General features: G+C 38.5%; 1 protein-coding gene across 19 annotated transcripts in view; it reads right to left on the bottom strand.

The window, feature by feature from the left end:
- KMT2C (lysine methyltransferase 2C) overlaps window positions 1-20,075 on the bottom strand; it is a 273,989-nt gene that overhangs the window by 175,178 nt on the left and 78,736 nt on the right. For all 19 annotated transcript variants that reach the window (XM_032244945.1, XM_032244946.1, XM_032244947.1 and 16 more), the window contains exons 4-6: window positions 12,456-12,656; window positions 7,982-8,130; window positions 5,838-5,947 (exon numbers count right to left, since the gene is read on the bottom strand). In XM_032244945.1, coding sequence (XP_032100836.1) covers window positions 5,838-5,947; window positions 7,982-8,130; window positions 12,456-12,656 — 460 coding nt within the window. The remainder of the gene's footprint in view (window positions 1-5,837; window positions 5,948-7,981; window positions 8,131-12,455; window positions 12,657-20,075) is intronic.

The raw sequence follows: 20,075 nt of genomic DNA, 5'->3' as shown, positions 1-20,075 counted from the left end.
AGGTTTAAAAAAAAAAAAAAAAAAAAAAAAAAAAAAAAAAAAAAAGATTCTTCCCAAAAATACAAAGATTTAATTAGAGGTAGTACATGATTTCCACAATCAGTTTTGAATCTAAATCAAAATTATCAAAATTTAAGCAAATAAAATTCCACCCTCTCTAATAAAAATACTGAATTTTTAATGAATGGACTTAAACCAGGAATCTTTAGAATATTTTAAACAAATCAGAAAATTGCACGTTCAAGTTTTTTTAAGATGACAAATATGAGAGGTTTTTGTTTTGTTTTTACAACCTTCACTGTTTCTGGAAATAAAATACCAATATAAATAGTTAAAAACATCTGTTTTCAAATGTTCAACCCCCAGGACAGGTTTCTTTGAAAAGTCACTGCATTTTCAATGTTGAAATGTCATCTTTATCTTGAAGTGGCAGATTGTTTGTTTTCTTTGAAAACAGAGCTCGGTATCAAAATGCACTCAGCTACATGTCAACGTAATACAGGCCAGCAAATGTAATTTTTTGTTTTAATAGAGACAAGATCTTACTTTCTTAACTAGGCTGCTCACAAACTCCTGGGCTCAAGCAATCCTCCCATCTTTGCCTCCCAGGGTGCTAGAATTACAGGTGGGAGCCACTGCACCTAGCTAAGGTCAGCAAATTTAGAACATCTACCTTTTGGCAAAATTAAAATGTCTTCTAAGTTCAGTAGCTACATTGCCCCTAGGGAATCTTTTGTGACAGCCAAAATTTTCCTTGGCTCCTCCTTCCCAATTATTTCTGTAGAACTGTAAAGATTTACTCTATTTAGAGATTAAGTATATAAACTTTTATGTACTGGCCACAATGATAACCTCCAGTAACACTTTTGGGTACTTCGAACTTCTTTTCTGCCTATGACTGAGTCCATGAACAATCTTCAGTGCTATTAATGTAGTCTACAAATATTACCGAGGAATGACCAAAACAGAAGAAAACCCTAGCCTAATGGAACTAGTATTCTAATGATAGGGAGATGAACAGTAAGTAAGATTATTAGGTGAATATACACTCTGTCAGAGGTGGTAGGTACAAAAAACAAAACAAAAAAGCACAGGTATTTCAGGAAGAGAAGGCACTTGGAATCTTTGACAGCAAGCCTAGCAAAGGTATCACTGTAAAGTCACGCTTGAATAAATGCATAAAGGATATGAGGGAGCAACTCATGCATTATCTAAGGCCCTGAGGTGGATCTGCATCTCTGTAGTTGAGGAAGACCAGTGAGGTCAGTGTGGCTGAGGGAAGTAAACAAAGGAACAGTTATAGTGAAAGATGTCTGAGAAGTATATTCGAGGGGTGGGGAAGATCATGTAAAGCCTTATAGGTTAGTAAGAGATCTAGTTTTTTTTTCTTGGACTAAAATGGGAAGTCACTGAAGAGTGTTAAGTAGATGAACAACATGACTGGACAATCTATATACATTACATCAGTATTGACTCATGTACTTAATTCTATGGATAAAAATGCAATTATTATCATTATTTTTGTGGTTGCTAAAATTAGTCCAGTTCTTCGGAGCTCCTTCAGGTTGGTTCCTGTGCTTCAAACAGGTTTTCATCTTTTTGAGCACTTCCTTACTTTCTGGCACTACCAGTTGATCCAGGCTTACCTTGTATTTTCCCTGCACCAGTTCTGTAAGGAACTACTTCTCAAGGAGCCCTTTCACTGAAGAACAATGGTTAAAGACCAAGATCTGAGCACTACGTATTCTCAGTGCTACTGGGGTGTCATTGTTTCTAGGCCCTCTTAGGGAACAGAGGTAGGAAACTACACATATTCAAACTAACTCATACATATACACACATCTATATTTCCTTATGTCTGTATAAATATTAAAAACCATGAGTTTATATTCACACTTCTGATCTCATTTCAACACTACAACATGATTGTACAGTAATTTTTGTCTTTAGTTTTATGTTAATCTACAGTTACTTAGGTGAGTTCTTTCCTTCCCTATCCCCTTCTACGTGAATTTTACTATTCCTTTTTGGGTTCTCCTGCATCTGGGTTGGTGTAATTGCTTCTTTGGTCCCCCAAATCCTGGTTGGTGGCAACTGCACAGAAGCATGTAAAACATTCCTATGGTTCTAAGAATCAGAGTTATACAAACAAATATACTCTGAGAAGTGCCACTCGCATTTCATCCCTGCTACACAGATCTCCATTTCCTTCTCCCTCCCACTCCCTATAGATAACCAATCTCTAGTTTTTTATTTATCTGCATGGTGCTCCATTATATGGATGTATGGATGTAACACAGTTTATTCAACCATTCTCCTCTGTGTGGGCATCTAGTTTGTTTCCAATATTTTGCAAATTAAACAACACTATAATTAATAACATTTAATACGACATAATTTATATTGTTAGAGGCATATTTAGGATAGATCCCTAGAATATCACTAAATTTCCCTCCAAAAGATGTGTGCCAATTTGCATCTGGGCCAGGAAAGAATGAGAGTACCTGTTTCCCCACAGTCTTGTCAACAAACATGTTGCTATATGTTCAAATTTTTGCCAGTGAGACAAGTCCTCACATCTTGAGACAAAGTTCTATCTAACTGGTCCATCTGTGCCTATTTGATAATGAAGAATAATGAACAAAAGCTGGGTGTGGTGGCACATGCCTGTAATCCCAGCACTTTGGGAGGAGGAGGTAGGAGAATCGCTTGAGATCAGGAGATAGAGACCAGCCTGGAGAACATAGCCAGACCTAGTCTCTACAAAAAATCAAAATATTAGCTGGGCAAGGTGGCGCATGCCTGTGGTCCCAGCTATTTGGGAGGCAGAGGGAAGGACTGCTTGAGTCTGGAGGCCAAGGTTGCCAATGAGCCGGTATCACGCCACTGCTCTCCAGCCTGGATGACAAGGTGAGACCCTGGAAATAAGGGATGAAAGAAGAGGGAAGGAGGCAGGGACGGAGGGAGAGAAAAGAAAAGAAAGGAAGGACAAAACAAACAAAAAACAGATGGCAATACGAAATGGCAATACGAAAATGACACTACTGTGAGTTTTCAGTAAGTGAATCTAGCGCCATGGTAAAGGTTTAACAGAGTTACCACTGGGTTCCTTCTAATCCCCAGACGGTCTACCTACTCCAAGGACTCAATCTGCATGTAACTTGCTTCGGCCCACGAAATACTAACGCCTAAACAAAGCCAGAAGAGATGCAATGTCTCCTAAGATCTTGTGATTCCTCTGCTAGTGGTAGGACACAATCTTCATCTCTAAATACCATTTAATTATTAGTGGATAAGCATTTAAAGAACAAAAAATGGTAACTTCTTTCCAAAAAGGACAGAGTGAGTGAGGCAAGTTTTCTTTTAACTAACCTCCTAGCAAACAGAGGTAGGAAATATATGGATACATACAAACTCATGCAAATACCTACACCTACATTTCTGTACCACATATCAAATACTACGAGTTTATATTGATTCCTCTGCTTCTAATACAACACCACAAAGCTCATTTAGCCTTTGTTACCTTCACTATAATACTTTCATTGTCGCAAAATAGCCCAAAATAAAAATTACTTTTATAAACTAATTCATTAAAAAGATGGTTTTCACTGAAATATCATTGTCTTAATCCAACCTCTAAGAATGTTCAGGCTGGGAAATATACTATCATGCATTAAATTGTTCAAAATTTGATGATATATACACTTTAATGTAAATTTCCAAAACAAGCACTCTGAATGCACTACCCTTGAGGTGATGGTTACTCAACTACGAAAATAAGGTCACTTTGATAATCCAAGTAAAGCTAATGTTCTAATGATTAAACTATTACTTGACTCTAAGTCCTTGTCTCAACTATACTTTTCAAAGCTTTGCCTATGTTCTTTCTATCTATTAAAGCCCATATAGTTTCTAAGGTCAAAATTTCCAGTTTTCATATTCCATTTGAAGGGCTGTCTCATTTCTCTCAAATATACTTGCTAAAAACCAAAGGGCCAGGTGCAGTGGCTCACGTCTATAATCTCAACACTTCAGGAGGCCGAGGTGGGCACATCGCCTGAGGTCAGGAGTTCAAGACCAGCCTGGCCAACATGGTAAAACCTTGTCTCAACTAAAAATACAAAAATTAACCAGTGTGGTGGCATGCGCCTATAATTCCAGCTACTCAGGAGGCTGAGGCAGGAGAACCGCTTGAACCCGGGAAGAGGAGGTTACAGTGAGCTGAGATCACACCACTGCACTACTGCCTGGGCGACAGAGCAAGACTCTGTCCTTAAAAAAAAAAAAAAAAACAAAGAGAAGGCCAGGCACAGTGGCTCATGTCTAAAATCCCAGCACTTTGGGAGGCCCAGAAGAGAGGATCCCTTGGGCCAGCCCAGGAGTTTGAGACCAGCCTAGGCAACATGCTGAGACCCCATTTCTACATTTAAAAAAAAAAAAAAAAGAAAAAGAAAAAAAAAGAAATTTGTAGATAGCAAAGCAATATTACTTCATAGAGTCTGTTGTCTTTATAGATGGGACGTAGCTGTTGCATTTATATTTGTTTCAAAATACATATTGTTTGAAAATCACAGTGAAAGCTCTGAAAAATGGCAGACTATGCACATATTACTTTGATATAATGCAATAAAGATGAACTAAACTGCGAAGTAAGCTAAAAAGAAATACTTTAATCAATTTTTAAATTATCAAACACAGGTAGTCCACATTATGGGCTATCGACCTTCAAATCTTTTCAAATATTTTCTCTCATTTTAAATCTTTATCAAATAGTTCTGTCTTAAAAAGCAACCACATGAATGTGTAAGTATAGTTCATAATTTTCATTTCTAAAATTTTTAATTTCTGATTTAAATATAAACCATTTTAAAAGATTCAAGTTCAGCTGGGTGCAGTGGCTCACGCCTGTAATCCTAGCACTTTGGGAGGCCAAGGCGGGTGGATCACGAGGTCAGGAGATTGAGACCATCCTGGCCAACATGGTGAAACCCCGTCTCTATTAAAAGAAAGAAAAAGATTCAAGTTCATTAAGTAACATACCACACTCCAATGGCTTACACAAATTAATTTTTTATTTTATTATTTTTTTTGAGGCAGGGTCTCACTCCAGCTCCCAGGCTGGAGGGCAGTGATGCAATCACAGCTCACTGCAACTTCAATCTACTGGGCTCAAGCAATCCTCCCATCTCAGCACCCCACCATGCCTGGCTAATTTTTATATAAAATAATTCCTTTTTTTTTTTTTTTTAATGGAGTCCCACTCTGTCACCCAGGATGGAGTGCAGTGACGCAATCTTGGCTCAAGGCAACCTCTACCTCCCAGGTACCGGCACTGCTCCTGCCTCAGCCTCCCAAGTAGCTAGAATTAGAGGTGCCTACTACTATGCCCAAACAGTGTTTCACCACGTTGGCCAGGCTGGTCTCAAACTCCAGATCTCAAGTGATCCACCTGCCTCAGCCTGCCACAGTGCTGGGGTTACAGGCATGAGCCACCACACCTAGCCTGAAATTATCCATTTTTTCTTTTCTTTTTTTTTAGACAGAGTTGCATTCTTGTTGCCTAGGCTGGAGTGCAATGGCACAATCTCGGCTCACTACAACCTCCACCTCCCGGGTTCAAGCAATTCTCCTGCCTCAGCCTCCAGTGTAGCTGGGATTACAGGCATGTGCCATCACGCGCAGCTAATTAAAATTACTCTTAATAAAAATTAACAATTTCCTATTTTGAGCTTTTACTCTATAGCAATCATTTGATAAACAATCCTTTCAAGTGAACTTTCGATTAAAGTGAATGTTATAAGACTATGATTTAAATATTTGCTTTGTCTACTTACTTCTGTGCTCCCTGAGACAACAGCTTTGTCCACGTTCACTAACAATGGTTCTTCCATCTGGCATACTCCTAGTGACCACTCCACACAACGGTGATGAGCCCAACAAGTGCCTAAAATGGGAAAAATGAAAAGGAGAAAATGAACAAACATTCAAAATATGAAAGCTAATAAATAAAGACATAAGGCTGAGCGCAGTGGCTCACGCCTGTAATCCCAGCACCTTAAAAGGCCGAGGAGGGTGCATCAAAAGGTCAGGAGTTCGAAACCAGCATTACCAAGATGGTGAAACCTCGTCTGTACTAAAAGTACAAAAATTAGCTAGGCATCGTGGTGTTCGCCTGTAATCCCAGCTACCCAGAAGGCTGATGCAGAAGAATCACTTGAACCCAGGAGGCGGAGGTTGCAGTGAGCCGAGATCATGCCACTGCACTCCAGCCTGGGTGACAAAGAAAGACTCCGTCTCAAAATATATATAAAAATAAAAATTAAAAAATAATTAACAAAATAAAGATATAAAACTCCAAAATCAACTCTAATAGGTAAATATACAATGACATCCTGTATTTGTGGTATCAGTAAAGTGGCCCTTCTAAAAGTGTGGTCCAACCACTGAGTGCCAGCATCAATACCAATCTGAGAATTCCTAAGAAATACAGAATCTAGCTGGGCATAGCAGCTCATCCCTGTAATCCCAGCACTTTGGGAGGCCAAAGTGGACAAACTGCTTGAGGCTGGGAATTTAAGACAAGCCTGGCTAACACAGCAAAACCCTGTCTCTACAAAAATACAAAAATTAGCCAGGAGTAGTGGCATTCACCTGTAATCCCAGCTACTCAGTAGGCTGAGGCACAAGCATCGCTTAAACCCAGGAAGCAAAAGTTGCAATGAGCTGAGATTGCACCACTGCACTCCAACCTGGGCAACAGAGCGAGACTATCTCAAAAGAAAAACCAAAAGAAATGCAGAGTCTCAGATCACAACTGAGAGCTACTGAATCAAAAATTCTTGCAATGGGGCCCAGCAATCTGTGTTCAGTTCTCTTTCTTGGCTTTGTTTTTAAGACAGGGTCTCACTTTGTCGCCCAGGCTGAAGCTCAGTGGCATGAAGCTCAGTGCAGCCTCGATCTCCAGGGTTCAAGCGATCCTCTCGCCTCAACCTTGTCAGACAATTGGGACTACAGGCACACACTACTACACCCAGCGAATTGTTTCATTTTTTGTAGAGACGGAGTTTCGCCATGTTGCCCAAGCTGGTCTTGAACTCCTGAGTTCAAGCGATCCACCTACCTTAGCCAGCCAAAGTGCTGAGATTACAGCTGTGAGCCACCATACCCTGCCAGCAATCTGTTTTAACAAGCCATCTGGTTATTATGATACACACAGAAGTTTGAGAATCACTGAATTACTGATTATTTCTTCAACAAACAAAATTAGTTTTTAGCCATTTTATTTAAATATTATGTATGTATTTTGTATGTTTCTGGTATCTTTATATAAAACAAACAAGACAGTACTTTGTTGAGGGGATATACAAAGGGAACGTACAGAATAAACTACACATACACCTCTACTTCCCTCATACCACAGTGAGAGCACCTAGCAATGATTATTAACACTTCAGCCTTTAAATTATCCATCACATAACACTTGAACCACTATCAATCTGCAGTTCGACTATAGAATAAGATGTACTTAAAATCCCAATAGCACCATAAGTGCTAAGTTACAATACTATTATAATAAAATAATCTACACAGCTGAGATCTATTCTCTTTCATGCCCAAATAAGAGAGACCCAGAATGCCACATTCCCCAAGTTCTAACTTTAAGATATTCACCTTTAAAATTTTCTCTCTTTTCTCAATTGTCAGAGCTCCACAGCACTGCTATCTACACAAGAATAAATGCAAGTATTTTTAAAAGCATCTAGTCTGGTGATAGTACTATGTAGATTTCAAATAAATTACATAAACCTTATTGGACAATTTCTTTTACCTAATCAGGCATATTTAATAACGATTTTTTATAGTATGACTTTAGTTATTTCTAGACAAAAGATATTTATTATTGAGGGCATTAGCGATACATTAAAATTAAAATGCTTCCGGAATTAACAGGCAGTTATTATTGGAAACAGGCCCATACCTGTAGAATCAAATAAGGCTTGGACATCAATGGCATCTGGAAGCCCAACCAGACTGAGTTCATCCCACAGTTTACCAGCCTGATCATCTGACGCTGTCTGGGTGCTTACACTTACACAAGATACTGTATTCTGCTGAGGAGATCGTTCTCTGAAAATAAAATAAAATAGCTGTGAAAGTGAAAAGAAGCAGAAAATTGTTTCATTTTTAACTGTTTAAATGCAACGTACTGCCAAATCCATTTTAACTTATCAGGCATTAACTGTCATAAAACAACTTTTAGAATCCATCTGTTAGTATTATCCATGGTGTAATATTAAACTGGGTTCCCATATAAGTAACAACTAAGAAAAAGAGTCTCCAAACCCACAGCAAAGTATTAAAATTAAATCGTAAATTTCTTTTTCCATTCCATAACATAATGTTTTTAAAACCAACTTTCATATTCTAGTCAGGAATTGCATTTAACACTTAAAATGAATCTCAGATCACAAGTGAGACCTACTGAATCAAAAAATCTTGCAGTGGGGCCCAGCAATCTGTGTTTAGTTCTTTTTTGGGGGGTTTTGTTTCTGAGACAGGGTCTCACTTTGTCACCCAGGCTTTACTTAAATGCTTTAGAAAACAAAACTTGATCAAATAAAAAATGTTTAGTTTGCTGTATCTTGACTGAGGACTGCCACAACAAAGGTGGCAGTTAGCTTTGTAAAGAAAGGACATTGCCCAGGGAAAATAAAAACCCACTACAAAGTGTGAAAACAGAGGCAGGAAGAATGGAATGTATCAGCTGTAGCTTTCTTATGTTCCCGTCAACAAATCTCAACAGCTGGTCTGTGGCATGACGTTGCAAGTACTCTCAAGACTGTACATCACAATTTGGAATTAAAAAACAAAAGCAAAATCACTACCAAAGTCATGCAGAATATGGAAGATAGTGTAACAGCAAAAACTATAGTCTAAAAAAGTACAGTGAATAAAGTAAACAACATATGGGAGATTTCAGCCTTTCAAGGTCTAACACTGTAGGTAATATTTAAGACCATTAAGTAAACAAAAATGGCTACTGTATTTAATATTAAATATGGGAAATCAGATGACTACCACTAAAACTTTAATCTTCTCCTGAAACCACAGTATTTAACCTGATCATAATTCTGGAGTAAGTCACTATTGAATATAGATCATAACTCACTGCACTTCTGTATGCTGGATATTTATCATGATTCCTATTAAGAGAAAATCAGGACAATGACCAGGGTACTAAACATTTTTATACCTGGAATCATTTAAAGAAAAAAAGTATTAACATATTTCAATAAGTACATTTAAATATCAAATCATATAAAAATAACCAGTAATGTTTTTATGTTCAGCATTAGAAATGCATACACTTTTTAAAAAAGGTTTAGTATGCTATGCTAACTTTAAATTCTCATTTTAATAAATGCCCACAGTAAAATGAGAACAAATTCTTTCCTATACATATAATCTCTATTCCTACAAATATGTTCTCCATTACAAATCATTATTTTATTGGGAGGGGAAAAAAAAAAAGACCAACAGTTCGTCTATAACTACTAAGTATTGTTGATTTTTTTTTTTTTTTTTTTTTTTTTGAGACAGAGTTTCGCTCTTTTTACCCAGGCTGGAGTGCAATGGCGCAATCTCGGCTCACCGCAACCTCCGCCTCCTGGGTTCAGGCAATTCTGCTGCCTCAGCCTCCTGAGTAGCTGGGATTACAGGCACGTGCCACCATGCCCAGCTAATTTTTTTTTTGTAGTAGAGACGGGGTTTCACCATGTTGACCAGGATGGTCTTGATCTTTTGACCTCGTGATCCACCCGCCTCGGCCTCCCAAAGTGCTGGGATTACAGGCTTGAGCCACCGCGCCCGGCCTAAGTATTGTTTTAACATATTGTTTTGCACTAGTATTTGATGAGGGAAAGGGGTGTAAAAAACCAACAGAATGACTGACTAATCTATTACTAATCAGGTCCAAGCCAGCAGCTTAATCAAATTCAGCCTTGAAGTTTTGAGACTGGTTTGTATGTATATACCGTATCAGTAAGATATCAATGTCAACACTAAGGATGACAATAGCCCAGCTTAGAAAGAGACATCAAGAGGAATCAGCTGAAATGCATACCCCACAAAATTCTAAGTTACAAGAAAGAAAGAAAGTAAAAACACTCTTGATTTTTTTATATAGTGAAAATGAGAGGAAAGCCATTTTCAAAACCTCCTCTGTAAACCTGTTTTTAAAATTAACTAGCTATTTAAACTTCATTAGTAACATATATTTTGTAAATATTTGGAATCATTACCAAGCTAAATTAATTGCCTACCCTTAAATGATGCCAAATTTATTTCATTTATTTATTACTATTATTATTATTTTTTTGAGACAGAGTCTTGCTCTGTCACCCAGGCTGGAGTGCAGTGATGCCATCTCGGCTCACTGCAACCTCTGCCTCCCAGGTTCAAGAGATTCTCCTGCCTCACTCTTCCAAGTAGCTGGGACTATAGGCGCATGCCACCATGTCCGGCTAATATTTGTATTTTTAGCAGAGACAGGGTTTCACCGTGTTAGCCAGGATGGTCTTGATCTCCTGACCTTGTGATCTCCCGACCTTGGCCTCCCAAAGTGCTGGGATTACAGCCATGAGCCACCGCACCTGGCCAATGATGCCAAATTTTTAAGTGTACGTCATTAACTAGCACATCATCAATACTTATTAAGTTGGTAAGCACCAAATATATACAAACCCTTTCATTTAACAAAGGCTATTTTTATATAATTATCCGAGCTCATAAGAATTTTCACTAAAAATTAATTTCACTTTTTTCTTTGAGACGTAGTCTCACTGTCACTCAGGATGGAGTGCAGAGGCACTATCTCAGCTCACTGCAACCTTCGCCTCCCAGGTTCAAGCATTTTTCCTGCCTCAGCTCCCAAATAGCTGGGACTACAGGCACGTGCCATCACGCCTGGCTGATTTTTGTACTTTGAGTACAGATGGGGTTTCATCATATTGGTCAGGCTGGTCTCAAACTCCTAACCTTGTGATCTACCCACCCTGGCCTCCCAAAGTGCTGGGATTACAGGTGTGAGCCAAAAGGCCAGGCAATTTCACTCTTAAAACAAGAAAATGAAGCCCAATTCTATTTCTCAGGATGGGATTTTATATAATTGCCATTATTTAAGGCAGAACATGAGGATATAAGATACAGCCTGATTCAGTCCATTAAATTTGCTAATACTAATGGACATTTTAAGTTTGCTGGCCTTTTGATTATTTTATTAAGGTGTGTGTACTCAGTTGATAACTAAAGATAAGGCTCTTACATATGATCTAGCTATGGCCTCCCAAACAACACAACTCTCCTAATACAGTACTTCTAAGTTTCCTTAAACTGTTCCACCTTAAATTCTTTTAAAACACTCTCCCTCTTGTTATTGTTTCATTTTCTACTTCAGGTCTTCAAGGCATTGGCAGCAGTTCAAAACAAGGAGCCAATCAAATAAGTACAACACGAAAATGCTTTAGTACTTAAATTTGGATATAAGCCAGATAAGCACTTGGGTGATTACATCATTACCCTCAAGCGGCAGAGTCTGTTAGTTTTGCAAGGCAAAATAATTTTTATACTTTCTCATCAATTACAGAAACTTCTACTCCCTTAACCAGCACAGCCAAGTCTCCATATTAATATGGTCTTTAAACACAACTGCACAAAATATTTTGAAATATATTAGACAAGAGTTTTAGGTAAGTACAATGCATCTGTGAATACAGACATACATATATAGTTACAAAAAATTCCTTAAGAAAGAAAAAAGCATCTTCTGGGAAGGAGGGAGGAATGCAGGGAGGGAGAGAGGGAACAAGAGGGGAGGAGGGAAAAATGAGGAGGACAGTCCAACATTTTCTGAAGCCTGCGCGCGCGCACACACACACACACACACACACATATATATAAATTTGATTAATTAAATGATTGACTGGATCAATGAATGGATGACACAAAAGACAAGAGTGGTGAAAATCAATTCTGAATTTGCTATTGCATTACGTTACAGTCTTACAATTAAAAGCTTCTTTAGAGAAACAAAAGAAGGACTTCATTGATCTGTTTTATTAATATCTTCTTTCCATCTATAAATTCGAAGAACTCCCACCCTCTCAGCTTAGGTTATGTTCTTTAACGTTTTCTTCCAAAAGCTTGGTTTTGTGATCACACTGATTTTAATATACAATTAAGATAAGCTTTTTTTAAAAAATAAGAAAATTTTGTGAAAAGGACAGTTTGTTAGATTGAGTTAATTATGAGTCATAGAGTATCCCATAAATGTGGAAAACATGAGAAACTGTTCAACAAGAACAATCCCATTTGAAAATTTATAAACATTATAATGAAAATAAATGTCACACAGTCTTAATCTATTCCAACAATTTAAATTCAAAACTGCTTACTTTCTCTGTCCTCTTTGTTTTCGTGGTGCTGAGTTTTGCATTTTCTCATAGGTTCCATTGCTGTTGTCATCAATGTCTTTCTTGTTAGAAGGTTGGTTTCTCCATGGCAAGATAAATCCAGGCGTTACTCTGAATTGTTTTAAGTCTCCTTGTCCTAAGGAACTTTTTTCCCCACAGTAACAAAAAGCGCAGAGCTGTTCACTAGTAAAAATGAAATGTAAGTCAGAGAAGAAGACAAGTAGCTTTATTCAACTACTTTAAGTGACAACTATAGATACTTGTGCTTTTTAACCATGTCTAAAGTGCAAGTTAAGCTTTTCAATCTATTTTCTACAGTCTATTCAGTGATTACCCATAAGAACAATTAAGTTTAATGATTACTATACATTTGGAATTTTACTTTTCCATAGCACTTTTTAAAGTAGTACACATAACAAATCCAAAAAATTCTAGTTAGTACGTAGAAAAGTTACTTCCTTTAATATTTGACTAGAAAAAAAATCCAAGTAAGAAAGTTAAGGATGGGGGCCAGGTGTAGTGGCTCATGCCTGTAATCCTAGCACTTCGGGAGGCTGAGGCAGGGGGATCTCTTAAGGCCAAAAGTTCAAGACCAGCCTGTCCAACATGGTGAAAACCCCGTCTCTACTAAAAATACAAAACTTAGCTGTGTGTGGTGGCACACACCAGTAATCCCAGCTACTCGGGTAGCTGAGGCACCTTGCTTGCACCCAGGAGGCAGAGGTTGCAGTAAGCTAATATCAAACCACTGTACTCCAGCCTAGGTGACAGAGCAAGACTCTGTCTCGGGGGGAAAAAAATGCAAGCTAAAAATGGCAAAGGAGGTAAAGTTTAGTAGCCACCCAACTGCATGACAGCTCTGTAAAACATATGGTGACAGTTTTATTTAACCACTTGATGAAACGTCCATTATGCATGATATATATACCACACACATGCATACACACGGGGGAAATATAAAAATATAAATTTAAATAGTGGCTGGGTTAAGTGGTAGTAGATTTGGGGTAAAGCAAAAGAGCTGAACAGGAGGGAGGAACGGGATGATTAGTGGCAAAGGGTATTTTTAGGGCAGTGAAACCATTTTATGTGATACTGTAATGGCAGGTACTGAGCCCTAATGTAAACTATGAACTGTAGCTAAAAATTGTCGGGCACGATGTCTCATGTGTGTAATCCCAGCACTTTGGGAGGCCAAGGCAGGCGGATCGCCTGAGGTCAGGAGTTCAAGACCAGCATGACCAACATGGAAGAAACCCCCATCTCTACTAATAATACAAAATTAGCCCGGCATCGTTGTAGGCTCCTGTAATCCCAGCTACCAGGGAGGCTGAGGCAGGAGAATCGCTTGAACCCAGGAGGTGGAGGTTGCGGTGAGCTGAGATCGCCCCACTGCAGTCCAGCCTAGGCAACAAGAGCAAAACTTCGTCTCTAAATAAATAAATAAATAAATAATCCATATTGGTTTTAACACAGCAGACAACACTAATCATAAAGGAAACTGTTACGGGTGGAGGTAGGAGAATGAGCTTAATTTTTGTGTAAGCTAAAACTGCTCTAAGTCCATTAATTAAAAAAAAAAAGATAACATTAAAAAATTTTAAAACAATACACTGGATTATACACTTTCAAGAGAGCTTAGAAGGAATGAAATTAAAAGGACCACTTCCTCTTAGTTATATTCACCCTTCACAAGATACTTATTGCTGCTATATCCAAATCTTTCTTCTCAGGCATTAAAGTTACCTCTATAGTATTTATCCCGTGATCTTACATGTCTTTCTTTACCAAGTGATAGAACTAATTTATAGTCTTTTCAGGTGACTTTTTAAAACTTATGTTTAGCTCACATGGACTCTCAACTAATTACTTTTCATGAAAATTAGCTTTTGCTTTTCTAATAAATTACCTATTTCAAGTTCATGATAAATTGTGTTGTCAGCTAGTACTGAGATACAGACATATACACAAATTAAATGTAGTCTAATTTCAGAAAAATCAAGTCAAATTGAAAATTTCTTCTTGCCAAAAAGAGACCACCACCATATGCTTTGCCAGTATCTTAATATACTCTTATTTACAATTTTCTCTGAGCTATTAAGCTTACATTTATTTCAACATATCCCATTTCTGGTTTGTTTCTTGCCCTAGAAACACCACCCATGACAGGCAACAATCATATTGACATTAACCTTATCAACAACATTGATTATAACGGCACTGATTAAAAAATGGAGCAATATTTTAAAGATATTGCATAAAAATACCTTAGCCTTCAATTTTATATTCATAACTATTGCTGAAATGTGAAGGTATAGATAGTAAAATTATTCTCCGGATTAGAAGACCTCGAAAATTTTGCAACCCAAGAGATCCACAATGAAAATACTTCTAGAGAAGTACTTCAATTATTAAAAAAATCAGGAAAGGTTGTACGAAATAGGAAAGGTTGTATGAAATAAGAAAGGTCAAACGCCTCAGAGTAATTTATTGTTGACTTTTTTAAATAAGATTCTAGCTTTTGGTTTGGCTGTAGAAAACTACAAACAGCACTGTGCCCAATCACACAATATAACCCAATCAGAGAATCTGCAAATTTACTTTTCTGAAACCCAACAGAGGGCAGAAATCACAGGACAACCAACTCACAATGAAATGAAAGACACTTCCACAAAAAAATGAGACAATAGTACCTCTGAGGAAGAGGACACTGAATATCATACAAGCAGGATAATCAGAATTGAGTAAAACATATTTTTTTTTTAGAAGAAAGAAAGAAAAAAAAAAAGAATGAAGGAGAAGAAGAAAGAGAAAGAGGAAGAGGGAGAGGGAGAGAGAACGGGGGAGTTGCTTTATTGCCCGGGCTAGAATGCAGTCTAAAAATGGGTATGTCTATAATTGTGCTTAATAATAGAGACATTGGAAAAAGAAAAAAATGAGGGAAGAAAATAACAAACAAGCAGCCAACCAATATTTCATTTAAACCTGTAAATAGATGTGATGTGGTACTGATAAGTGTGTATTTTGTGTATTTAAAGTGGAGAGTTCTATAAATGTTAATTAAGTTTACTTGTTCTGGATCTGAGTTCAAATCCTGGATATCGTTGTTAATTTTCTGTCTCACTGATCTGTCTAATATTGATGTTGAAGTCTCCCACTATTATTGTGTGGGAGCCTAAGTCTCTTTATAAGTCTTATATATATGGGAATTCCTGTACTGGGTGCGTATATATTTAGGATCTTTAGCTTTTCTTGTTGCATTGATCCTTTTATCATTATGTAATATCCTTCTTTGCTTCTTTTGATCTTTGTTGCTTTAAAGCAACTCCTGCTTTTTATTTATTTATTTTTGCTCTCCATTTGGTTGGTAAATCTTTCTCCATCCCTTTGAGTCTTTGTGTGTCCTTGCATGTGAGATGGGCCTGGATGTAGCATATCGATGGGTTTTGGCTTTTTTTGCCTGTCTGTGTCTTTGGATTGGGGGATTTAGTAGATTTAAATTAAGAATTAATAATAATATATTTGAGTTTAATACTGCCATTTAATGTTAGATGGCTGTTTTGCCTATTAGTTGATGTAAATTCTTGACTATGTTGATGCTCTTTACTTTTTGCTGTTTTTTAGAAAGGCTGATACTGGCTGTTCCTTTCTATGTGTAGTGGTTCTTTCAGAAGCTCTTGTAAAGCAGGCCTGGTGGTGATGAAATCTCTGAGTGCTTGCTTGTTCACAAAAGATTTTATTTTTCCTTCGCTTATGAAGCTTAGTTTGGCTGGATGTAAAATTCTGGGTTGAAAGTTCTTTTCTTTAAGGATGTTGAATATTGGCCCCCACTCTCTTCTGTCTTGTAGGGTTTCTGCTGAGAGATCTGCTGTGAGTCTGATACACTTCCCTTTATGGGTAACCTGATCTTTCTCTCTGGCTGCCCTCAGTATTTTCTCTTTCATTTCAACCCTGGTGAATCTGGCGATTATGTGCCTTGAGGTTGGTCTTCTTGAGGAGTACCTTTGTGGTGTTCTCTGTATTACCTGGAGTTCAATATTGTCCTGCCTTGCTAGGTTGGGAAAGTTTTCCTGAATAATATCCTGAAGCGTATTTTCCAGCTTGGATTGATTCTCTTCGTCCCATTCAGGTACACCTATCAAGCGCAGATTAGGTCTTTTCATGTAGTCCCATATTTCTTGGAGACTTTGCTCGTTCCTTTTTATCCTTTTTTCTCTAATCTTGTCTTCTCGTTTTATTTCATTAAGTTGGTCTTCGACTTCTGATATCTTTTCTTCTGCTTGATCGATTCGGCTGTTAAAACTTGTGCATACTTCGTGAAGTTCTCATGTTGTGTTTTTCAGCTCCATTAATTCACTTATATTCCTCTCTAAATTGTGTATTCTTGTTGACATTTCGTCAAACCTTTTTTCAAAGTTCTTAGTTTCTTTGCATTGGGTTAGAACAAGTTCTTTTAATTCACAGAAGTTTCTTATCATCCACCTTTTGAAGCCTGCTTCTGTTAATGGAACACACTCGTTCTCCATCAAGCCTTGTTCCGTTGCTGATAAGGAACTGTGATCCCCTGTAAAGGGAGAGGCATTCTGATTTTGGGTATTCTCAGCCTTTTTAGGCTGTTTTCTTCGCTTCTTTATAGATTTATCCATCTGTGGTCTTTATAATTACCGTCTTTATAATTGGGTTTCTGAGTGGACGTCCAGCTTGTTGATTCCCAGTGGTAAAATCTGAGCAACCCACTGCACCGGCCAAAACAATGGCATTATGATTGATGGTGCTTTTCTGACTCTGCACCAAGAACCGCCGCACCAAGGCAGCGGCAAAACCACCTTGCTGGCCACAAGAGTCACGCTGGCGACCCATGGGGCTCCTCTGCTGGGAATCTCCTGGTGCGTGAGCAACAAAAATTCATCTGAAAGTGTGGTGTCCTCTCATTCTCTGTGCTTTCACTGGGAGCTACAATTCCAAGCTGCTAGTCATCAGCCATCTTGGATCTCTCTGAGTAAAAACATTTTAACAAATTGCTAGAAGCCAAGTGTGAGACACAGTGAGAAGATGTTAACACCTGTGACCACAGATACAAGAGGAATTCTAACCCACACACAGGCTCCTCTCCATGTACCTCATTAGGTGTTCATGCACAACCAAAGAAGAAAAACATACATACAGCAACTCAGCCAGCAGCAGTGGTTCACACTGTAACCCCAGTGCTTTGGGAGGTCAAGGCAGAAGGACTGCTTGACCCCAGGATTTTGAGACCAGCCTGGTCAATATAGTGAGATCCTGTCTGTATTTTAAAAAGGAAAAGAGACTGGGTACGGTGGCTCACACCTGTAATCCCGGCACTTTGGGATGCCGAGGCGGGCAGATCACCAGGTCAGGAATTCGAGACCGGCCTGGCCAACATGGTAAAACGCCGTCTCTACTAAAAATACTAAAATCAGCCAGGCACGGTGGCAGGCACCTGTAATCCAAGCTACTTGGGAGACTGAGGCAGGAGAATCACTTAAACCCAGGAGGCAGAGGTTGCAGTGAGCCAAGATCGTGCCACTGAACTCCAGCCTGGGCAACCAAGTGAGACTCCATCTCAATAATAATAAATTAACAAACAAATACCATGTATACAGCAGCTGAAAAACATTTTTTAAAATGGCAAAATATTAGTAGCCAATTACAATAATATAAATAAAAATCAACAATTAGAAGGCAAAAATCACAAGACCACTTTTGAGATTAGATTAAAATTAGGTGCAGACAGGGCACAATGGCTCACACCTGTAATCCTAGCACTTTGGGAGGCCAAGGTGGGCGGATCATGGATCACCATGATCTTCTGGTCACGGTCTTGATCAGGAGATCAAGACCATCCTGGCCAACATGGTGAAACCGTCCCTACTAACAATATAAAAATTAGCCGGGCATGGTGGTGTGTACCTATAGTCCCAGCTACTCGGGAGGCTGAGGCAGGAGAACTGCTTTAACCTGGGAGGCAGAGGTTGCAGTGAGCAGAGATCACACCACTGCACTCCAGCCTGGCAACAGAGATAGACTCCCTCTCAAAAAAAAAAAAAAAAAAAATTAAGTGCAAAAAATATTGCAAGTATAAAGACAAAGGACACATAAAACAAGGACAAAATGTTGATGGGAAAGGAGGTAAAAAGATACCAGGCAAACATACACCAAAACAAAGTCTGAGTGGTGATAATTTTATCAGACAAAATGAAAGTTAGCTCAAAAAGAAAACAGCATTAGAGATGAAAAAGATGTTATACACTAATAAAACGATCAATAGTAGTATAACAGATATCCATTATAACCATATACTCAGACCAACAGGCCTCCAAATGAATCTCTAATCTGAAAGAGATGGTTAACCATCTCACAATCTGAAAATCCAAAATATGAAATGCTCCAAAATAAAAAACTTTTTTTTTTTTTTTTTTTTGACATGAGTCTCACACTATTACTCAGGCTGGAGTGCAATGGTGCGATCTTGGCTCACTGCAACCTCCGCCTCCCAGGTTCATGAGATTTCCCTGCCTCAGCCTCCCAAGTAACTGGGATTACAGGTGCACACTATCACACCTGGCAAATTTTTTGCATTTTTAGTAGAGACAAGGTTTTACTATGTCGGCCAGGACTGGTCTCCAACTTCTGACCTTGTGACCTGTCCACCTCAGCCTCCCAAATTGCTGGGATTACAGGCATGAGCCACCGCACCTGGCCAATTCAAAACTTTTTAAGCACCAACATGATACCACAAGTAGAAAATTTCACACCTACGTACTTAATATAAACTTTGTTTCAAGCATAAAATTACTTAAATATTCTATAAAATTATTTGCAGGCTATGTGTATAAGGTATATATGAAACATAAATGAATTTCATGTGTATACATGTCACTCATCCCCAAAATATCTTATGTATATGCAAACATTTCAAAATCCAAAACACATCTGCTCCCAAGCATTTTGTTTTTGTTTTTGAGATGGAGTCTAGCTCTGTCATCCAGGTTGAAGTGCAATGGCGCAGTCTCAGCTCACTGTAACCTCCACCTCCCTGATTGAAGCGATTGTCCTGCCTCAGTCTCCCAAGTATCTGGGACTAGATGCACATGCCACAACACCTGGCTAATTTTTGTATTTTTAGTAGAGACAGGGTTTCACCATGTTGGCCAGGCTGGTCTCAAACTCATGGCGTCAGATGATTCACCTGCCTTGGCCTCGTAAAGTGCTGGAATTACAGGCATCAGCCGCTGCACCCGGCCTGTCCCAAGTATTTTGTGTAAGGTATACTCAACCTGTATTAACAAAACTGGAAGGCTAAAAAAAAATAAATCAACAACAGTGGAAGATTTTAATTACTTTCTCAGAAAATACTATATCAAATGGATAAAAATTAAGTAGATATTGGCTAGGCACAGTGGCTCACGCCTGTAATCCCAGCAATTTGGGAGGCCAAGGTGGGCAGATCACTAGGTCAGGGGTTCGAGACCAGCCTAGCCAATACAGTGAAACCCTATCTCTACTAAAAATACAAAAATTGGCCAGACATGATGACGCATGCCTGTAGTCCCAGCTACTCGGGAGGCTGAGCCAGAAGAA

This window comes from Sapajus apella, unplaced genomic scaffold (genome assembly GCF_009761245.1).
Source record: "Sapajus apella isolate SASKATOON/1434 unplaced genomic scaffold, GSC_monkey_1.0 scaffold56, whole genome shotgun sequence".
Lineage (NCBI taxonomy): Eukaryota > Metazoa > Chordata > Mammalia > Primates > Cebidae > Sapajus > Sapajus apella.
This window is presented reverse-complemented; position numbering and strand designations above follow the sequence as displayed.